General features: G+C 55.4%; 1 protein-coding gene and 1 pseudogene across 11 annotated transcripts in view; one reads left to right on the forward strand and one right to left on the reverse strand.

Annotated features, from left to right (window-relative positions):
- The window catches only part of LOC105480508 (RAD54 like 2), a 167,848-nt gene extending 154,234 nt beyond the window's left edge, over positions 1-13,614 (forward strand). For all 11 annotated transcript variants that reach the window (XM_011739490.3, XM_011739495.3, XM_071091792.1 and 8 more), the window contains 2 exons: positions 8,724-8,892; positions 13,015-13,614. In XM_011739490.3, the coding sequence (XP_011737792.3) occupies positions 8,724-8,892; positions 13,015-13,307 (462 nt within the window). In that variant the 3' untranslated portion in view covers positions 13,308-13,614. The remainder of the gene's footprint in view (positions 1-8,723; positions 8,893-13,014) is intronic.
- Positions 3,810-3,924, reverse strand: LOC112426443 (5S ribosomal RNA; annotated as a pseudogene).
- Positions 13,615-14,663: the final 1,049 nt, after the last annotated feature.

The following is a 14,663-nucleotide window of genomic DNA, read 5'->3' on the forward strand; positions in this document are numbered from 1 at the left end:
AAAAGCAGGTGAGGAAGCCCTAACAGGAATGTGAAATCTGCGGTCATTTCCCTCTTCCTGACTGTCACCTTTGCCAGGCTAACGTGGGAGGCTTCCAAACTTTATTTTTAACAAGGGAGGCCCTCTTGGCATCTCAGCTCAGTCACTTATTCAGCAGTTATTTACTGAGGTCTCTTGTGTGTGTCATTGTTCTGTGCATGGAGGAACCAGCTAGGAGGCATGATAGAGTCCTCATCAAAGCCAGCATCCTCATTGTTTTACAGATGGGGAGGCTGAGGCCTAGGGAAGGAAGGTGCCCCAAGGTCAAGGGATGGAGCAGTGGCTGAGTCCAGACTGGGTCCCTTAGGCTGAGGATCGTTCTGATGGCTACATGCCTTTTGCCACTCGTCCTATACATAAGTGGGGCTGGAACCAAGAGGCCGAGGACTTGTCGTCAATTTGGCAGGGCACCATCCCGAGCATATCCCAAATCCACTTGATCTTCTTTCTCCAACCCTGGTAGTCACAGTTGGGGGCTGAGGCTTCAGGTCTAGGAGACTGCTGGGAGAGCCGAGTCTAAGCATAAGAGGAGGCTGTGTACCTGCTTGCCCAGCAGGCACTCACTAGTGCCCTGGGCACAGGAAGCAGCTGCTGCAGGCACCTTATCAGGCCTCATGTCCACACCCTCAGTGAGGCAGAGGCGGTTCTATTCCCAGGCTTCCCTCCCTGGATCTCAAGGGCTGGTTCACCTGCTGGTGCTGCCACCTGCTAAGTGGCCTGTTCTGGCACAGGGAGGAGGGCACTTTTGACAGCATCAGGACCTGGAGCTGAGTGACAATCCTCCAGCACTCTTTCCTCCTCCATCTCCTCCAGCCACAGAGCCTAGCCATGACTGGGGTTGGGGAGGGGAGGGATAGATTCACTGGGAAAGGCAAAACAACCCTTGTAGGGTGGTGGTATTTGGGTTGCACCTATAAGGTGGGCAGTGTTCCCCAGGTGGCAAGGCATGTCAGGCAGAGGTACTGGCTTGGTGGCAGTCATGGCTTGTGTATCCAGTGAGACTGGAGTACAGGAGAGGAGCGAGTTTGGGCCTAAGAGATTAGGCTGGGTCCTGCAGGCACTAGGGAGACACTGATGGCGTCTGAGCAGATGAGTGACAGTATCCAAGCTGGGATTCAGATCAAGTCTCTTGAGTACCTGGGAGATAAGGAGGAAGAGCCAGAGGCCACAGCTAAATTCTGCAAAAGGATAATGCAAGTTAGCAGTAAGCAGCAGTGACTTTTCATTCCCAGATGTCCCCAAGCCAAGAGGCGATCCTCCCACCACATCAGGGCTTGGCTTCCCTGGCCCCCTTAGGGAGCTACCCTTGGGTGTTGAGGTGTTGAGGGCCAGGCCTCTCCCTTTTGTTGGCCTAGGCACTGGAACCTGCTCCTTAGCCTCTCTGGCTTTACCCCACCTCCCTCCCTTCCCCCAGGAATGAAAGCACAAAGCCAGCCTTTGCTGGGGCGGCGTGGGAGCCACCACTCTCAAAATACCAGCTCGGATATTGTAGCTTGGCAGCCCTGCAGGACCCTGGGGGCTGAAGCTTGTCTGGATGGTGCTGTGGGGTTGGGCTGTCACCAATCCAGAGGGAGCCTTCTTCCCCAGGCAGATGGAATTTACTTATCAAGGAAGAATTCTGTTGCTCTTCTCCAGGAAGCTCAAGATTGGAATTAGGGAGAGGAAAGAGATTCCAAGGAAAGAACTTGCAGTGCACCCCCTCTCCCCCAAGCAGAGCAACTTCTCCTTCAGCTGAGCCCTCAGATGAGGAGAGGCTAGCTGTCTAGTTATGCAGGTGGGAAGGAAAGGACTTCCTGAGGAGTGGAGCAGAGGTCAGAGGTACCAGTTGGAGATGAGAAATTCAGGGCCTTTTCCTCTCCCTCTCTTCTGTCCCCTGTCTCCTCTGCATCCCCACTTGCCCACTTGTCCTTCCCCTCTGGCAATTCCTGACTCCTCTGGCTCTCAGGTGCTTGGCTTCACAGCTCCATCTGTACGAGCAGCCTTCCTGCTGCTGGATAATCATCAGCAACCAGTTTGTCAGCTTGTGAGCGGGACAGGGCTCAAGGTCCTTGACTACACAGACAAGCTGCTAAGAGTGCTGGATCTTGGAGAGGGGGTGGGCTGTGGAGCCTGCGATGGTAGGGCCATCATCTGGAAGGCTGTAGCTCTCCTCCCAGATTTGCAAGGGAGAGCGATGGGATCTCAGGGCTGACTCACTCTGTGCTCTAACTGAGCTCTCCTTGGGGTACGCACTCCCGTACTCTCCAACGCTCTGGTCCGGCCACACAAGGGCCCAGGCCCGAGAAGGCCAGAGTAGGGCTGAGCCAGGGTTGTATCTTGGCCCTCTGGGCCTAGAGAAAGGTAAGACTGGGTATGGATGCAGGATTAGGGGCCTCCCAGTCCATCTGGGCACTGAGGTGCTTCAGAGCCTGTGTCCCATGTGCCTGCTTAGAAGGAAACATTATTTCCCCACCCCTCAATACCCCAGACTGCCCTGGTGCTTGACTGCTGCCTAGGCCCTCCTCCACGGGCTGCCCAGGAAGCCAGGGTCTGCGTCGTGCCAGGGAGATGAACAGAGGTGTAAATTGTGTGGCAAGCTGCCGGCTCTGAGGTGAAAATGAAAAGTCTTCAGGCAGTGGCAGCAGCAGACGCAGCAGGCTGGGGTGCCAGGCACAGCACACCGTCTCCCGCCCCACTCTCCCTCACACCTTCCCCCTTCTGCAGTCTTCCCCAGATTCCCGCCCAGGCCTGGACCTGCCTGCCTGGCTCCTCTGCCATTCCCTGCCTTTCAACACAGGGCTCCCAGACTGGCCCTGGGTTCATCCTAACCCCAAGAGGGCTGTTATATCTCGTTTCCCTTATGTTTTCTTTTTTTTTTTTTTTTTTGAGATAGAGTCGCATTCTGTCACACAGGTTGGAGTGCGGTGGCACTATCTTGGCTCACTGCAACCTCTGCCTCCCGGGTTCAAGCAATTCTCCTGCCTCAGCCTCCCAAGTAGCTGGGACTACAAGCATCCACCACCATGCCCGGCTAATTTTTATATTTTTAGTAGAGATAGCGTTTCACCATGTTGGCCAGACTGGTCTCAAACTCCTGACCCCAGGTGATCCACCCGCCTCGGCCTCCCAAAGTGCTGGGATTACAGGTGTGAGCCACCATGCCCGGCCTCCATTATGTTTTCTAATTGGCTGATCTGCTGCACAGAAAAATGGGCTGTGCTTGAGTTACCTTTGTGACTTAATGTTCGTAGTAGTCCCTCCATTGAGTCTTTTTGGGTTTTCTGAGTATACAGTTTTCTTATCTTCACATAATGGTGTTTTTATTCATCGTTTCCAGTTCCTCACTTCTTTTGAGATCATCTATTCTAATCTCTTCCTTTCTTTCCCTTTCCTTCCTTTCCTTCCGTCCCTTCCTTTCCTTTCTTCCCTCCCTCCCTCCCTCCCTTCCTTCTTCTTTTTTTTCTTTTTCTTTTTCTTTTTTGAGAGAGTTTTGCTCTGTTGCCCAGGCTGGAGTGCAGTGGTGCGATCTCAGCTCACTGCACCTCTGTCTCCCGCGTTCAAGCAATTCTGCATCAGCCTCCCAAGTAGCTGGGATTACAGGCACCTGCCACCACACCTGGCTAATTTTTGTATTTTTAGTAGAGTTAAGGTTTCACCGTGTTAGCCAGGCTGGTCTGAAACTCCTGACCTCAAGTAATCCACCCGCCTTGGCCTCCCAAAGTGCTAGGATTACAGGCGTGAGCCACCACGCCTGGCCAAAGAGGGAAAGAGGGAGGGAGCGATAGGCCAAAAGCCTACAGCACCTGGTGTGCCCAGTCTCCCATCCAAGTACTAACTAGACCCGATCCTGCTTAGCTTCTGAGATCAGACAAGATCAGGCGCATTTAGGGTGGTATGGCTGTAGACCCTTTATTTCATACTTGGGCAAATTGAGGGCCAGAGGGAAGCTACGCATTTGTCTAGCCAAGCCAATGCCCTAGGCTCCTGCCTGGGGTGCTCTCTGCCACGTCCTACTTCCTCTCTCTCCCCTCCCTGGCAATCCTGTCTTACTCCCTATCTCCTTTGCCTGCCATTTTCAGAGCTTTGGAGTCTCCTGGTGTGAGAGGAGAGTAGAGAGAGGGGAAGTGCTCACCAGCCCTTCTGCAGGCTCTCCCTGTTGGTGTGGCAAGGCCCCAGAGCACCAACAGACAGGTCTAGCTTCTGGGCCAGAGGCTTTGAGGCAGCCTGGTGGGGGTGAGAGGAAAGTTTCTGGGCAGAATAATAACCTGCTACCTTCTAGCTGCAGCCTCTTGCTATACCTCCCCAAAGCATTCACATGCCATGAAGACCAGCTACCTGAGGGGCCTCCAGGGTCTGAGCCCCCACTTGCAGGGACTGCTGTGTGCAGGCAGGTACATGTTGGTGTCTGTAATTAAAAACGAACATGCATCACTTTGCCCAGCAAGGAGACGCCACCACCTCGGGTGGGATGCAACAGCTGCTTTCTGGCTGTGCAGCTGCCTGGGTGTCCAGCCTGGCACAGAAGGATAGATAGGATTGGGTAGCTCAGGATGAACAGTAAGGCAAGGCCCAGGGCCCCTCAGCCAGACCTCATGCCTTTCTGGGCCTAGAGCTTAGGTAGGAAATGTGACCCAGTCCTTGGCCCACACGTTGCCTCCTTCTTTTGGGCATTTGCAGCCACCTAATTCTAAGCAAACCTTCAGCCTCTGGGTAGCCTGGGAGTGGGACCCATCATTAGCCTCCATCCTGGGCCTGACCTCTTCTGTCTTCGATTTGCTCCCAACGCCTAGATGAAGCCAGGGCACAGGGTGATGTCCTGAGTACAAAGCACTAAATGAGGATAGTTCAGGTCCTCTCTCATCTCTTTTCTTCCTCTCCCATAATTCAGAAAGACCTGCTGGGGAGGCACTGTGGGTCCTGTGGGGAAACCTTGGCCTGGTGTATCAGTCTTGCCCTGTTGTGGGAGCCCTTAGCTGAATGGGCTAAATGCCTGCACCCTACCCAGGAGACGAACTGAGGCTGAGGTGAGTTGGGAGTGTGTGGCGTGTCCCCAAGGTAGCCGAGGCAGTGGCACTGTGGCAGCCTGTGTGAGGTGGGTGAGCTGCTCCTTCCCTTTTTTACCAGCTCTCCTGAGTGGGTGAGCAGGTGTTGGTGCAGGGTGGGGTGGTGGTGGGGAAGTGCTGGTGTTTGGGGTCTCTTAGAAATTCCTGCATCATGGGTGGTGTCACAAGTCCCCATCTTGTTTCTGCATGTGGAAGACCCAGGTGGGAGGGAAGGCCCAGAGGTGTGTCTGAGGGACTGGAACTCTGAATCCAGTTTCTGGCAGTCATTGGCGGCACCTTGGCATGATTCACTGACTTTTGCCTGTTAGGTGGAGAGGAATGTGAACATCTGCAACTTTCCCACCTTGGAAAGAGGCTTTATGGCCTCCTTGGGTCTGTGTGTGGGAGTGAGCTGCTCTGGGCTGTGGGTTTGTCAGATGGCCAGTGGTGTCAGTGGCAGAGCATGTTCTCATGTCCTGGCAATGCTTCCACACACTTCTGGCTGTCTGGGCTGTGGAAGGGGGTGTGCCAGGGGTAGGAGGACCCCAGGCCCACCCAGGCTCTTCACCAGAGGGGCCAGCCCAGTGTGACCTTGAGCTAGTGTCCTTGGCCGTTGGCAGTCTGCTCTCCAAGGGCTCCCTGGGGCTAGCTGAGGTAGAGGCAGCTGGCCTCGCCTTCCTCCAATGATTTTCCAATATTTACTGGCTCGTTGACATATTGCCCGGGCCATGGCTCCTACCGCGCAGCAAGGACCTGAGAGCCAGCCCATGGTCACCCTCTCTTCCCTCTGAGGTTGCACCTGACTGGGAGGGAAAGGGCTTGTCCTCTCTGCCTAGTCACTCAGGGACAGAGCATATAGCTCGTCCTGCCCCTCACCCTCTATCCCCAGCCCCCACTAGACTCGTTTTTGCTCAGTGGGCAGAGCATGGAAGGGAGAGCAGTCTCCCAGGAAGGGCCAGGGCCAGCTACAAGCCCCTTCTCTGCCTGTGGGCCTGGCTTATAAGTTTGCTCCTTTGCCTTCTTCCTGCCCCTTCTCTACCCAAGTCTGAATTTTGGTAGGACCTGGTGTTACAATGATTTGGGGCTGAACAGTCAATGGCACTTTAATTAGCTCCATGCCTCCCTCCAGTAGGGAGGAGCAGGGCCCCCAGGTAACAGTGGGTAGGACCAGGCTAGTTTTGGGCCTGAGGCTGCCCCTCCAGGGGTCTGGGAACAGGCTGTAGGACCTGGTGCTCCCTGTGTGGGATGCAGTGAGGAGGGAGAGCTGGGCAGAGAAGGAAGGGCTGTGTGGCAGGGACATGGTTTTCTCTCCATCCGCTGTCTCCCTTGTTCCTCTATTCTCCCCGATGGCTTTGAGATGAAGGCGATGGCAAGGATGGAGGATGCAGTTTCCATGGCAACGGGGCTGTCCACAGCCAGGCAACTTCAGAGCCCGGCTCTCCGGAGGAGGCAGATGCGCAGAACAGCCGCAGACTGCCTCCCGCCTGCCAACAAGGGGGCTGGCAGAGCAGGTGGCACCGGGTGGCAGCCTGGTGCTGCCCAGCCTAGGGGAGAGGGTGGAAAGAGCAGTACTCCCTCTTATCATCTTGTTACTGCCAAGTTCCTCCAGAAGGGAAGCTAGGGAGGTGGCTTGAGTGTTGAGAGGGGTTGGGGTAGGGTCCTTGTTGTCCCTGGAATCTCTGGGTGGACACAGGCTCTGGCCTCTGGGATCTTCCCCAAAAGCCAAATGTCTGCTGCTCTTGTGATGGCCACTCAGCTGCTACCCTTTGGACCCTTTGTCCAGAGTGTGAGGATGTTGGTGAAGGCCATGCCCTGACTAAATTCAGGGATCCTTTTCTTCCATCTAGCTACTGGGGAAGGACCTGGATCTTCTTCAGGGGACTCCCTGCCCCTGGCCTCAGTGACCTGGCCCAGTTTCCTGAGTGGGGCTCAGGTTTGGCAGATGCCTGCCTCTAAGTGCTGGCATTGGAGGGGCCCCAGAGCCTGACAGCTCCTGCTTCCTGACACTGTGATCTTGTTTAGCATCCTCCTGGAGACCAAGGCTGGAGTGGGTATGTGGGTGGGTAGAGAAGCAAAGACAGCCATCTGTGTGTTTAGAAATGGGAGGTGTCAGGGGCATGGACTCTTGAGATGGAGGAAGCCCCAAGGGCACCCAGGTTGGCAAAGAAGATTTGAATCCAACTATTAAAAAATAATGACTTTCCTTCACTGACCTTGGAAGCATCAGGGTTGGGGTGTTCTACTTTGCCGTTGAGCACATGGAGACTTAGGATGAAAGGCTTTGCCTGGATCACCCGTGGAGTCAGAGGCTGAGCCACAACCAGACCTGGGCCAGGCCATCCACCTCCCACGTGGCCTCCTAGATGCACCCTTCCTCCAGCTGGCTGCTGAGGGTACTAGCTAGATAAACCTTTCAGGCTCACTCCCCTTTCCCTTTATCATCCATGGGCTTGCTTTTAACTGTTCTTTGCTTGCTTGCTTTAGTTGAACGAGGTTCCTCAACCCTAGGGTTGGCCAGGCAGGCAGACAAGTGGAGTCCTGGAATGGCTTCTCCTTGCCAGGCAATAAGTTTCTCATTACTGCTAAGTGGAAGGCTCATTTCAGAGCTCATGGTGAGAGCGGGGCGAGTGCTATAAATAGTCATGTTGTGAAGGTTGGCGGGTGAGCAGTGACAGGGCAGGGGCCTTGCAATCATCTTAGTGGGTATTTGTGCTCCGTCGCAGGAAAGGTTGGAGGGCAGACCGTGAGTGAGAAGCACTTGACCCCCTGTTCTGGCTGTCACTGCCCGCCTCAGGGTGGCTCTGGCATGTCTGTGCCCCTCCATACACATCAGAGCATTGGATTCTGTGTCTAGGCAGAGGGAGGTGGAGTGCCTTTTGGAACTTGGGGCCCAAAAGGTGGTACATCAGCCCATTGCGTAATGTCCTGTGCTAGATCTACTTGTCTTACCTGCCCTTCCAGTCCAGGGTCTCCCTCCTACCCATCAGCTAAAACCCTGGGTTTATACGTGAGGAGGTATGGGAACCACACCTGATAGTCTCAGAGGTTGATATAGATCTGAACTAGCAGGGGAATTAATGGGAGTGGAAGTGGTGTTTAACTGGCCTTGATCCTTGTTCAGGGTCTATAGTAGCATGTCTGCAAGAGCAAGGGCTGGAGGCCTAAGGACTGAGGGTACTGGTCTTCTGATATCTATGGGTCAGTCAGCGTTGTCCAGGGTGGAGAGGAGGTCAGGGCCAGGGGGTCCTGGGATGGAAAGTCTGGCAGGTGAGACTTTGGCTTGGGCACATGGGGTCCCTATCCTGGGGTGATCCAGGGGTGCCAAGCTTTATGGCTCTGTGAGACCAGTGCCTCCTGGAACAGATTTCTGGTCTCAGATGTACACATAAGAGAGCAGTGCCAGGCTCCTGGGTTCTTTTACCGCTTGCCCTAGGGTGTCGTCCTCGGTCTTCAGACTATTATTGCACTTTGGACTATGGGGCCCTGCTGTTAGGGTGATCTATGTGTGCCTCCCTCAGCAGGGCTTTGGAACTTGGAAGAGGTTGAGAGGCAGAACCAGCCCCTGGGACGGAATAGGTAATAGACAGTTCTGGGGGCCACCCAGGGACAAGTGAGTCAGGGGCCCTGTAGGGCTCATTTTACCTTTTGCTACTCTCTGACTAGGCACGGAAGCTATGTGCCTATCCTCGGCTGGAGATCTACCAGGAAGACCAGATCCATTTCATGTGCCCACTGGCACGGCAGGGAGACTTCTATGTGCCTGAGGTGAAGGAGACAGAGCGGAAATGGCGGGGGCTTGTGGAGGCCGGTGATACCCAGGTGGATGGCACAGGTACAGAAGGTGGGGTATGAGGATGGGGCTCTCCTGGAGCTCCTCTCTTCTGGACTCCGGGGGCTTGGTTGAGGAGGCTTCTCCCTCTCTGGGTTGGCACTGTGGGTGTCAGGCTATGCTTGGCAGAGGGAGGAAGGAGACCCACCTACCGGAGGACCCACATGTGGAGTTGCCTATTCCCAGACACATGGATCTACATAGATCTGGATTCACACACATTACCTCCTGGCAACACAGATACAAAGACCCTGCCTGGATTCCCTCCAGATGCAGCAGGAGTACCCTTGGAAACAAAGATCACAGACAACTTGATGTTCATGAGAGGGGGCTGAGGCTGCTCAGGAAAGGAGTCCCTTGGGTGGGGCTCAGCAGGAAGTAAGATTGGCATAGATCTGGAAGGTAAGGAAGGGAGCAAAGTGTTCTCCTGTCCCTCAGTACGGGCCCCACCCAGAGCCAGCTGCTTTCTCCCTGCCAGGGAACAACCAGGGAGCATGCAGAGGGGAGCCAGGAGATCCGTCCCCTGCGCCATCCTCCAGGGCCAGTCCACACTCCTGCTGGCAGCCTCAAGGCCCCAGGTCCAGGCTGGAAGGCTGCTTGCCTGCCCACCTGTCTGCAATGATCTCTGTGACCCCGGGCTGTCTCAGGCACAAGGGGATCTGCTGGGTTACATCCCAGATGGTCCCAGGGGACCTTATCCTTGGCCAACCTGGTGGAATTTGTGACTTCTAGGAGTGGTACAGGGCTGTGGGGAGAGGAACTGTCCCTCCTCCCCTCCTTCTTTAACAGATGATCTGCCCATCCAGTCAACAGCCAAGGTCACCCTAGGGAGATGTGTGTCAGCTAGGGCTGGACAGGAGGGTACTGGGAGCAGTCTCTACTCCCTAGGGGCCTGTGTCCAACACAGTTAACTTCATCTGCCACTTAATTACCTCCATGGGGTACAGCTCCCTTCTGCCTGGTAGTGCCCAGCAGACACTCTTCAGTTCCCCTACTGTGGGCACAGGACATGGCACAAGGTCAGCAGGCCCAGGCAGCCTCCAGGGCAGGAAGACAGAGTGCCTTCACTTTCCTGTGACCTCCCTCTGCTGCCAGCCTCCCCCTCCTTGACCCACCCACCCAGCTTCCTTCCCTCCCAAACACTGCCTGCCAGGGACGTTGAAGGACTGCTTGGCACCCGCTACAGCTGGCTGCAGCAGCGGCTCCCACATTCCCCAGCTCCTCAGCCTGTTTTCCTCCCCTCCAGCCCGCCCACCCACTCCCTGGTGTTGGGACCAAGGGGTCTGCCCGCCTCTCACAGGGCCTGTCCTGACACCCCAGAGGGACTCGGTGTTTGCCCGCCAGGTGCATGCCACTGACACAGCAGTTGGTGGTGGGTGCATGCAGGGTGTCTGACTGCCCAAGGCTTGGCCTGTCCCTGCCCACCTCCCTGCTGTGGCCCCAGCTTGGGCTGAGAGGTGAAAGGGGGTGATTAGCTGCCTTGTGCCTGTTACTACATTGATGTATTATTTAGCTCCAGAGAGGCGATGAATATTTGATCATCTTGCACTGGCTGTGGGCAGAGTGGGAGGGAGGGATTGGGGTGAAGAGGGTGGACTTCAAATCCCCTGCCTCAGCAGCCCTGGGGATTTAGATAGGGCCCTGCCTTGCCTGGTATCTTCTCCTCAGGGATGCAGGCATGGGACTCTTGGACCTCCTCCTGTGTAGATCTCAGTGGGGCTATAGGGATGCTACTTCCCTGTATTGCTTTTTTTTTTTTTTTTTTTTTTTCTTCTTCTTCTGAGGCAAGGTCTGACCCTATCGCCCATGCTGGAGTGGTGCAGTGGCAAGATCTCAGCTCACTGCAACCTCTGCCTCCCGGGCTTAAGCTGTCCTCCTACCTCAACCTTCTAAGTATCTGGGACAACAGGTGTGCACCACCACGCCTGGCTGATTTTTGTATTTTTTATAGAGATGGTGTTTTGCCATATTGCCCAGGCTGGCCTTGAACTTGTTAGCTCAAGTGATCCTGCCTCAGCCTCCCAAAGTGTTGGGATTCTAGGCATGAGCCACCATGCCTAGCTGGATTCCTTTTTTTTTTTTTTTTTCCCCTAAAGATGGAGTTTTCCTTTTTTGCACAGGCTGGAGTGAAGTGGCATGATCTTGGCTCACTGCAACCTCCGCCTCCTGGGTTCAAGCGATTCTCCTGCCTCAGCTTCCCGAGTAACTGGGATTACAGGTGCCTGCCACCATGCCTGGCTAATTTTTGTATTTTTAGTAGAGATGGGGTTTTGCCATATTGGCCAGGCTGGTCTGGAACTCCTGACCTCATGTGATCCCCCTACCTCAGCCTCCCAAAGTGCTGGGATTACAGGCGTTAGCCACTGTGCCTGGCCTCCAGCTGAATTCCTTTGCTTGAAGTGTATATATGTCCCCAGGGGCTGTCTTCATCTCAGCAGGCTGTCCTGGCCTGAAGGTGGCACCCCTAGGCTCCTTCCTCTGAACACTCCTAGCCTAGGAATTGGGTGGTAGGAGGTAGCATGCTGGGAAGCAGGCACATTCCTGTACCTGGGGTCCCAAGAGAGCCATTGAGTGGGTGGGCAGACAGAACATATAGTTTAATAGGGCCAGGGAGAAACTGTCTCCCTCCTTTGCTCTTTTCAGGCCTGCAGCCCCTAGGGCACTGATCATTATTTAAGGAGCAGTGAGGGCCTGGCATCCTGTCCCCTGGTCAGAAGAAACTACCCAAAACTCATTCCCCCACTTCTCCCCTACTGCCTCATTCACAGGCCCCTGTCCTGGGAGCCACACCTGGGGCCTCAGCAGGAGGGGAGCCCTGAGCCAGCAGCCTGGGCTTCTAGGACTTACCTCACCTCTGCCAGTAGCACCCAGAGGGCATATTCTGGGGGCTGAGTGGGTGGTAGGGGTAGGGAGAGACCCCAAATTCCCCCACCTCCTAATTCTCCCACCCCTAACCTAGGCCCCAGCTGAGGCTCAAGAAAAGCCCCAGGCTGAGTCCAGGTGCCAGGCAGACCCCAGCTGCACCTAGCTTGGCTCCAGCACCATGGAGACAGCGACTGGGGAAGCTGGCCCACCCCTCACCTGTGATGTTTGACAGCTGACCCTCTCCCCATCACACATGAAGGGTAGCAGATCCACTCTCTCCCAGTCTGGATTCCTGCACACAGCAGGCCTGAGCCCTGTGTTCCTCCTTGCTACCCCAGCCTGCATTCAGTGCCTCTGATCCAGGGAGGTGAACCCAGGGGTTGTTCCTGGACAGGGCAGATGAAGGGGCTGCTTGTTTGGAGGATGTATTGGGGGTGGAAGGAGCAGGTTAGAAGGGGTTTGGGCCATCAGCCTGGCTCAGCACTGGTTTGGGGCACCCCAACCACCAGCAGAGTGCTCTCATCATCCGCTTTTGCTATCTTGTGGTTCAGGAAGCACCAGTCGTTGGGGGTGGGGTGGGTAAGGGTTTCTCAGGGTTGGCCCAGGCATAGGGAGAGAAAGCCAACATGTTTTATCCCAGCACCCTCCTCCTTGCAGCTGGTTGAGTGTTTCTCAGGCCTTCTCCATCCTGCTCATACTTCAGCTCCCCCCTCAAGTGGGGACCTGGTGTGGGCCAGAGGCAGGGGCCTGCTGACTCCCTGGATGCTGCTCCTGGGAGTCCTGCATGGGGGAGGGCTGCAGAGGGGCCTCCTGCTGTATTCTGCAGTCCTCATGCCCTTGGGTGATGTTCTGTAGCTGGCCCTGGATACATCTCTCTCCAAGCTTGAAATGGGGTTGGGGGAAGGTGGAGGGGACACTACTTGGGTCTCTTTGTTCTATCTCAGCTCCTCACCTCAGGGCTGAGTGGCCCTTAATAAATGTAGGGGGAAGGGCAGCAGGCTGTGTGGAAGTGCAGGGAGCTGAGGCTAATTCAGGGTAGGGAGAGGAGTGCACAGCTACCTCCTCCCTCCCTCCCCGCTCTTTCCCTCTGCCCTGTCTGTGCAGCCCCAGTCAGGGTAGAAGACAGAGGGCAGCTGGAGCGAGCCCCCTGAGCCCAGGAGGCTGCATTATTCATGAGTGCACTGTGTGCTGAGTTGCCTCTCCCTGGAGGAGAGGCTGGGGTGGTCCTGGCTAACCTGTGCTCCCTTTTCCTGGCCATAGGAGCTGACACAATGAGTGACACGAGTTCTGTAAGCTTGGAGGTGAGCCCTGGCAGCCGGGAGACTTCAGTTGCTACACTGTCACCTGGGGCGAGCAGCCGTGGCTGGGATGATGGTGACACCCGCAGCGAGCACAGCTACAGCGAGTCAGGCGCCAGCGGCTCCTCTTTTGAGGAGCTGGACCTGGAGGGTGAGGGGCCCTTAGGGGAGTCACGGCTGGAACCTGAGACTGAGCCCCTGGGGACTACCAAGTGGCCCTGGGAGCCCAGTGCTCCTGAGAAGGGCAAGGAGTAACCCGTGACCTGCACCCTCCTGCAGTGCAGTTGCTGAGGAACTGAGCAGACTCTCCAGCAGACTCTCCAGCCTTCTTCCTCCTTCCTTTGGGGGAGGAGGGGTTCCTGAGGGACCTGACTTCCCCTGCTCCAGGCCTCTTGCTACGCCTTCTCCTCACTGCCCTTTAGGCTCCCAGGGCCAAAGGAGCCAGGGACTATTTTCTGCATCAGCACCCAGGGCTGCCGCCCCTGTTGTGTCTTTTTTTCAGACTCACATCGGAGCTTCCAGGACCCACAATAAAGCCAATGATTTACTTGTTTCACCTGGATTTGGGTTGTGTATTTGTTTGTTAGTTCTGCCTTGGTTGGGGGTGGTGGGGAGTGGCTGTACAGATAGGCTGGGAGTGGGAAGGAGCCTCCCCTCCCCAGGACAAAGAACAGAGGGAACATGGCAGGTACCCTGGGGTCGGGGGAGGAGGGGTGTTAGAGATCCTCCACCTCCTACTCTGTGACCCCAGTGGCCAGCTGCCCCCCCACTGCAGTTGCCAGAGAGCAAGCAGAGCCTGGCTTGGGTGAGAGCTGAGCATGGGGTACCCTCCAGGGCTCAGGAGTGGGGAGCTCACAGCCTGTCTTCGTCTGCCTCCAAGGGATGCCTTTGTGTCTGTAGCTCTAGTGTGCCTGCACGCTGGTACTTCCCCAGTAGGCGAGGCTGCCCCACTGTGCCTACCAGTGTCTGTGTACCTGTGTGTGTGCATGTGCCCCCATGCTCATGCATTTGGCTCTGTATAACCACGGATGGGGCTGCTTGGGTAAAGCTGTGCCCAGGTGAGCATCAGGGTATGATTGTACCTGAGCGTGGCTGAGTCTGTGTGGATGGCTGTGTGCCTGTGTGAGTGTGTGTGTGTATTGCTGTGCTTTGTGTCTGTGTATGGTTGTATTATAGGAGCACGTGAGGCCATCTAACAGCATCTCTATGGGGTCTTTGTTCATATACAACTGTGTGTGGCTGTGTGTGTAACTGTGTGTGTGGTGATGTTCATGACATTCATGTATAAAGCTATGTGTTTTGCTGTGTCCACATATAAAAGCTATGGCTCTGTGCAGCCGTGTATCCATAATTATGGCGATGTATGTGTGGACATGTTTTGGTGTACAGCTATTTGTGGCATGTCTGTGTGAGCAGCTGTATATATGTGGCTGTGTCCACATGTGCAGCCGTGTGTAGACATGGTCACATCTTAGGGGCAGGGGTGTGCCCATGTGTATTATTGCTGTCTACAAGTATAGCTGTGTGTGGTTGCATGTTTACATGTACTGTGTATGTGGCCATGTCCACATGTACAACTGTGTGTAAGGCTAGGTGTATGTCCTCATCTGT

The sequence above is a fragment of the Macaca nemestrina genome, chromosome 2 (assembly GCF_043159975.1).
Source record: "Macaca nemestrina isolate mMacNem1 chromosome 2, mMacNem.hap1, whole genome shotgun sequence".
Taxonomy (NCBI): Eukaryota; Metazoa; Chordata; class Mammalia; order Primates; family Cercopithecidae; genus Macaca; species Macaca nemestrina.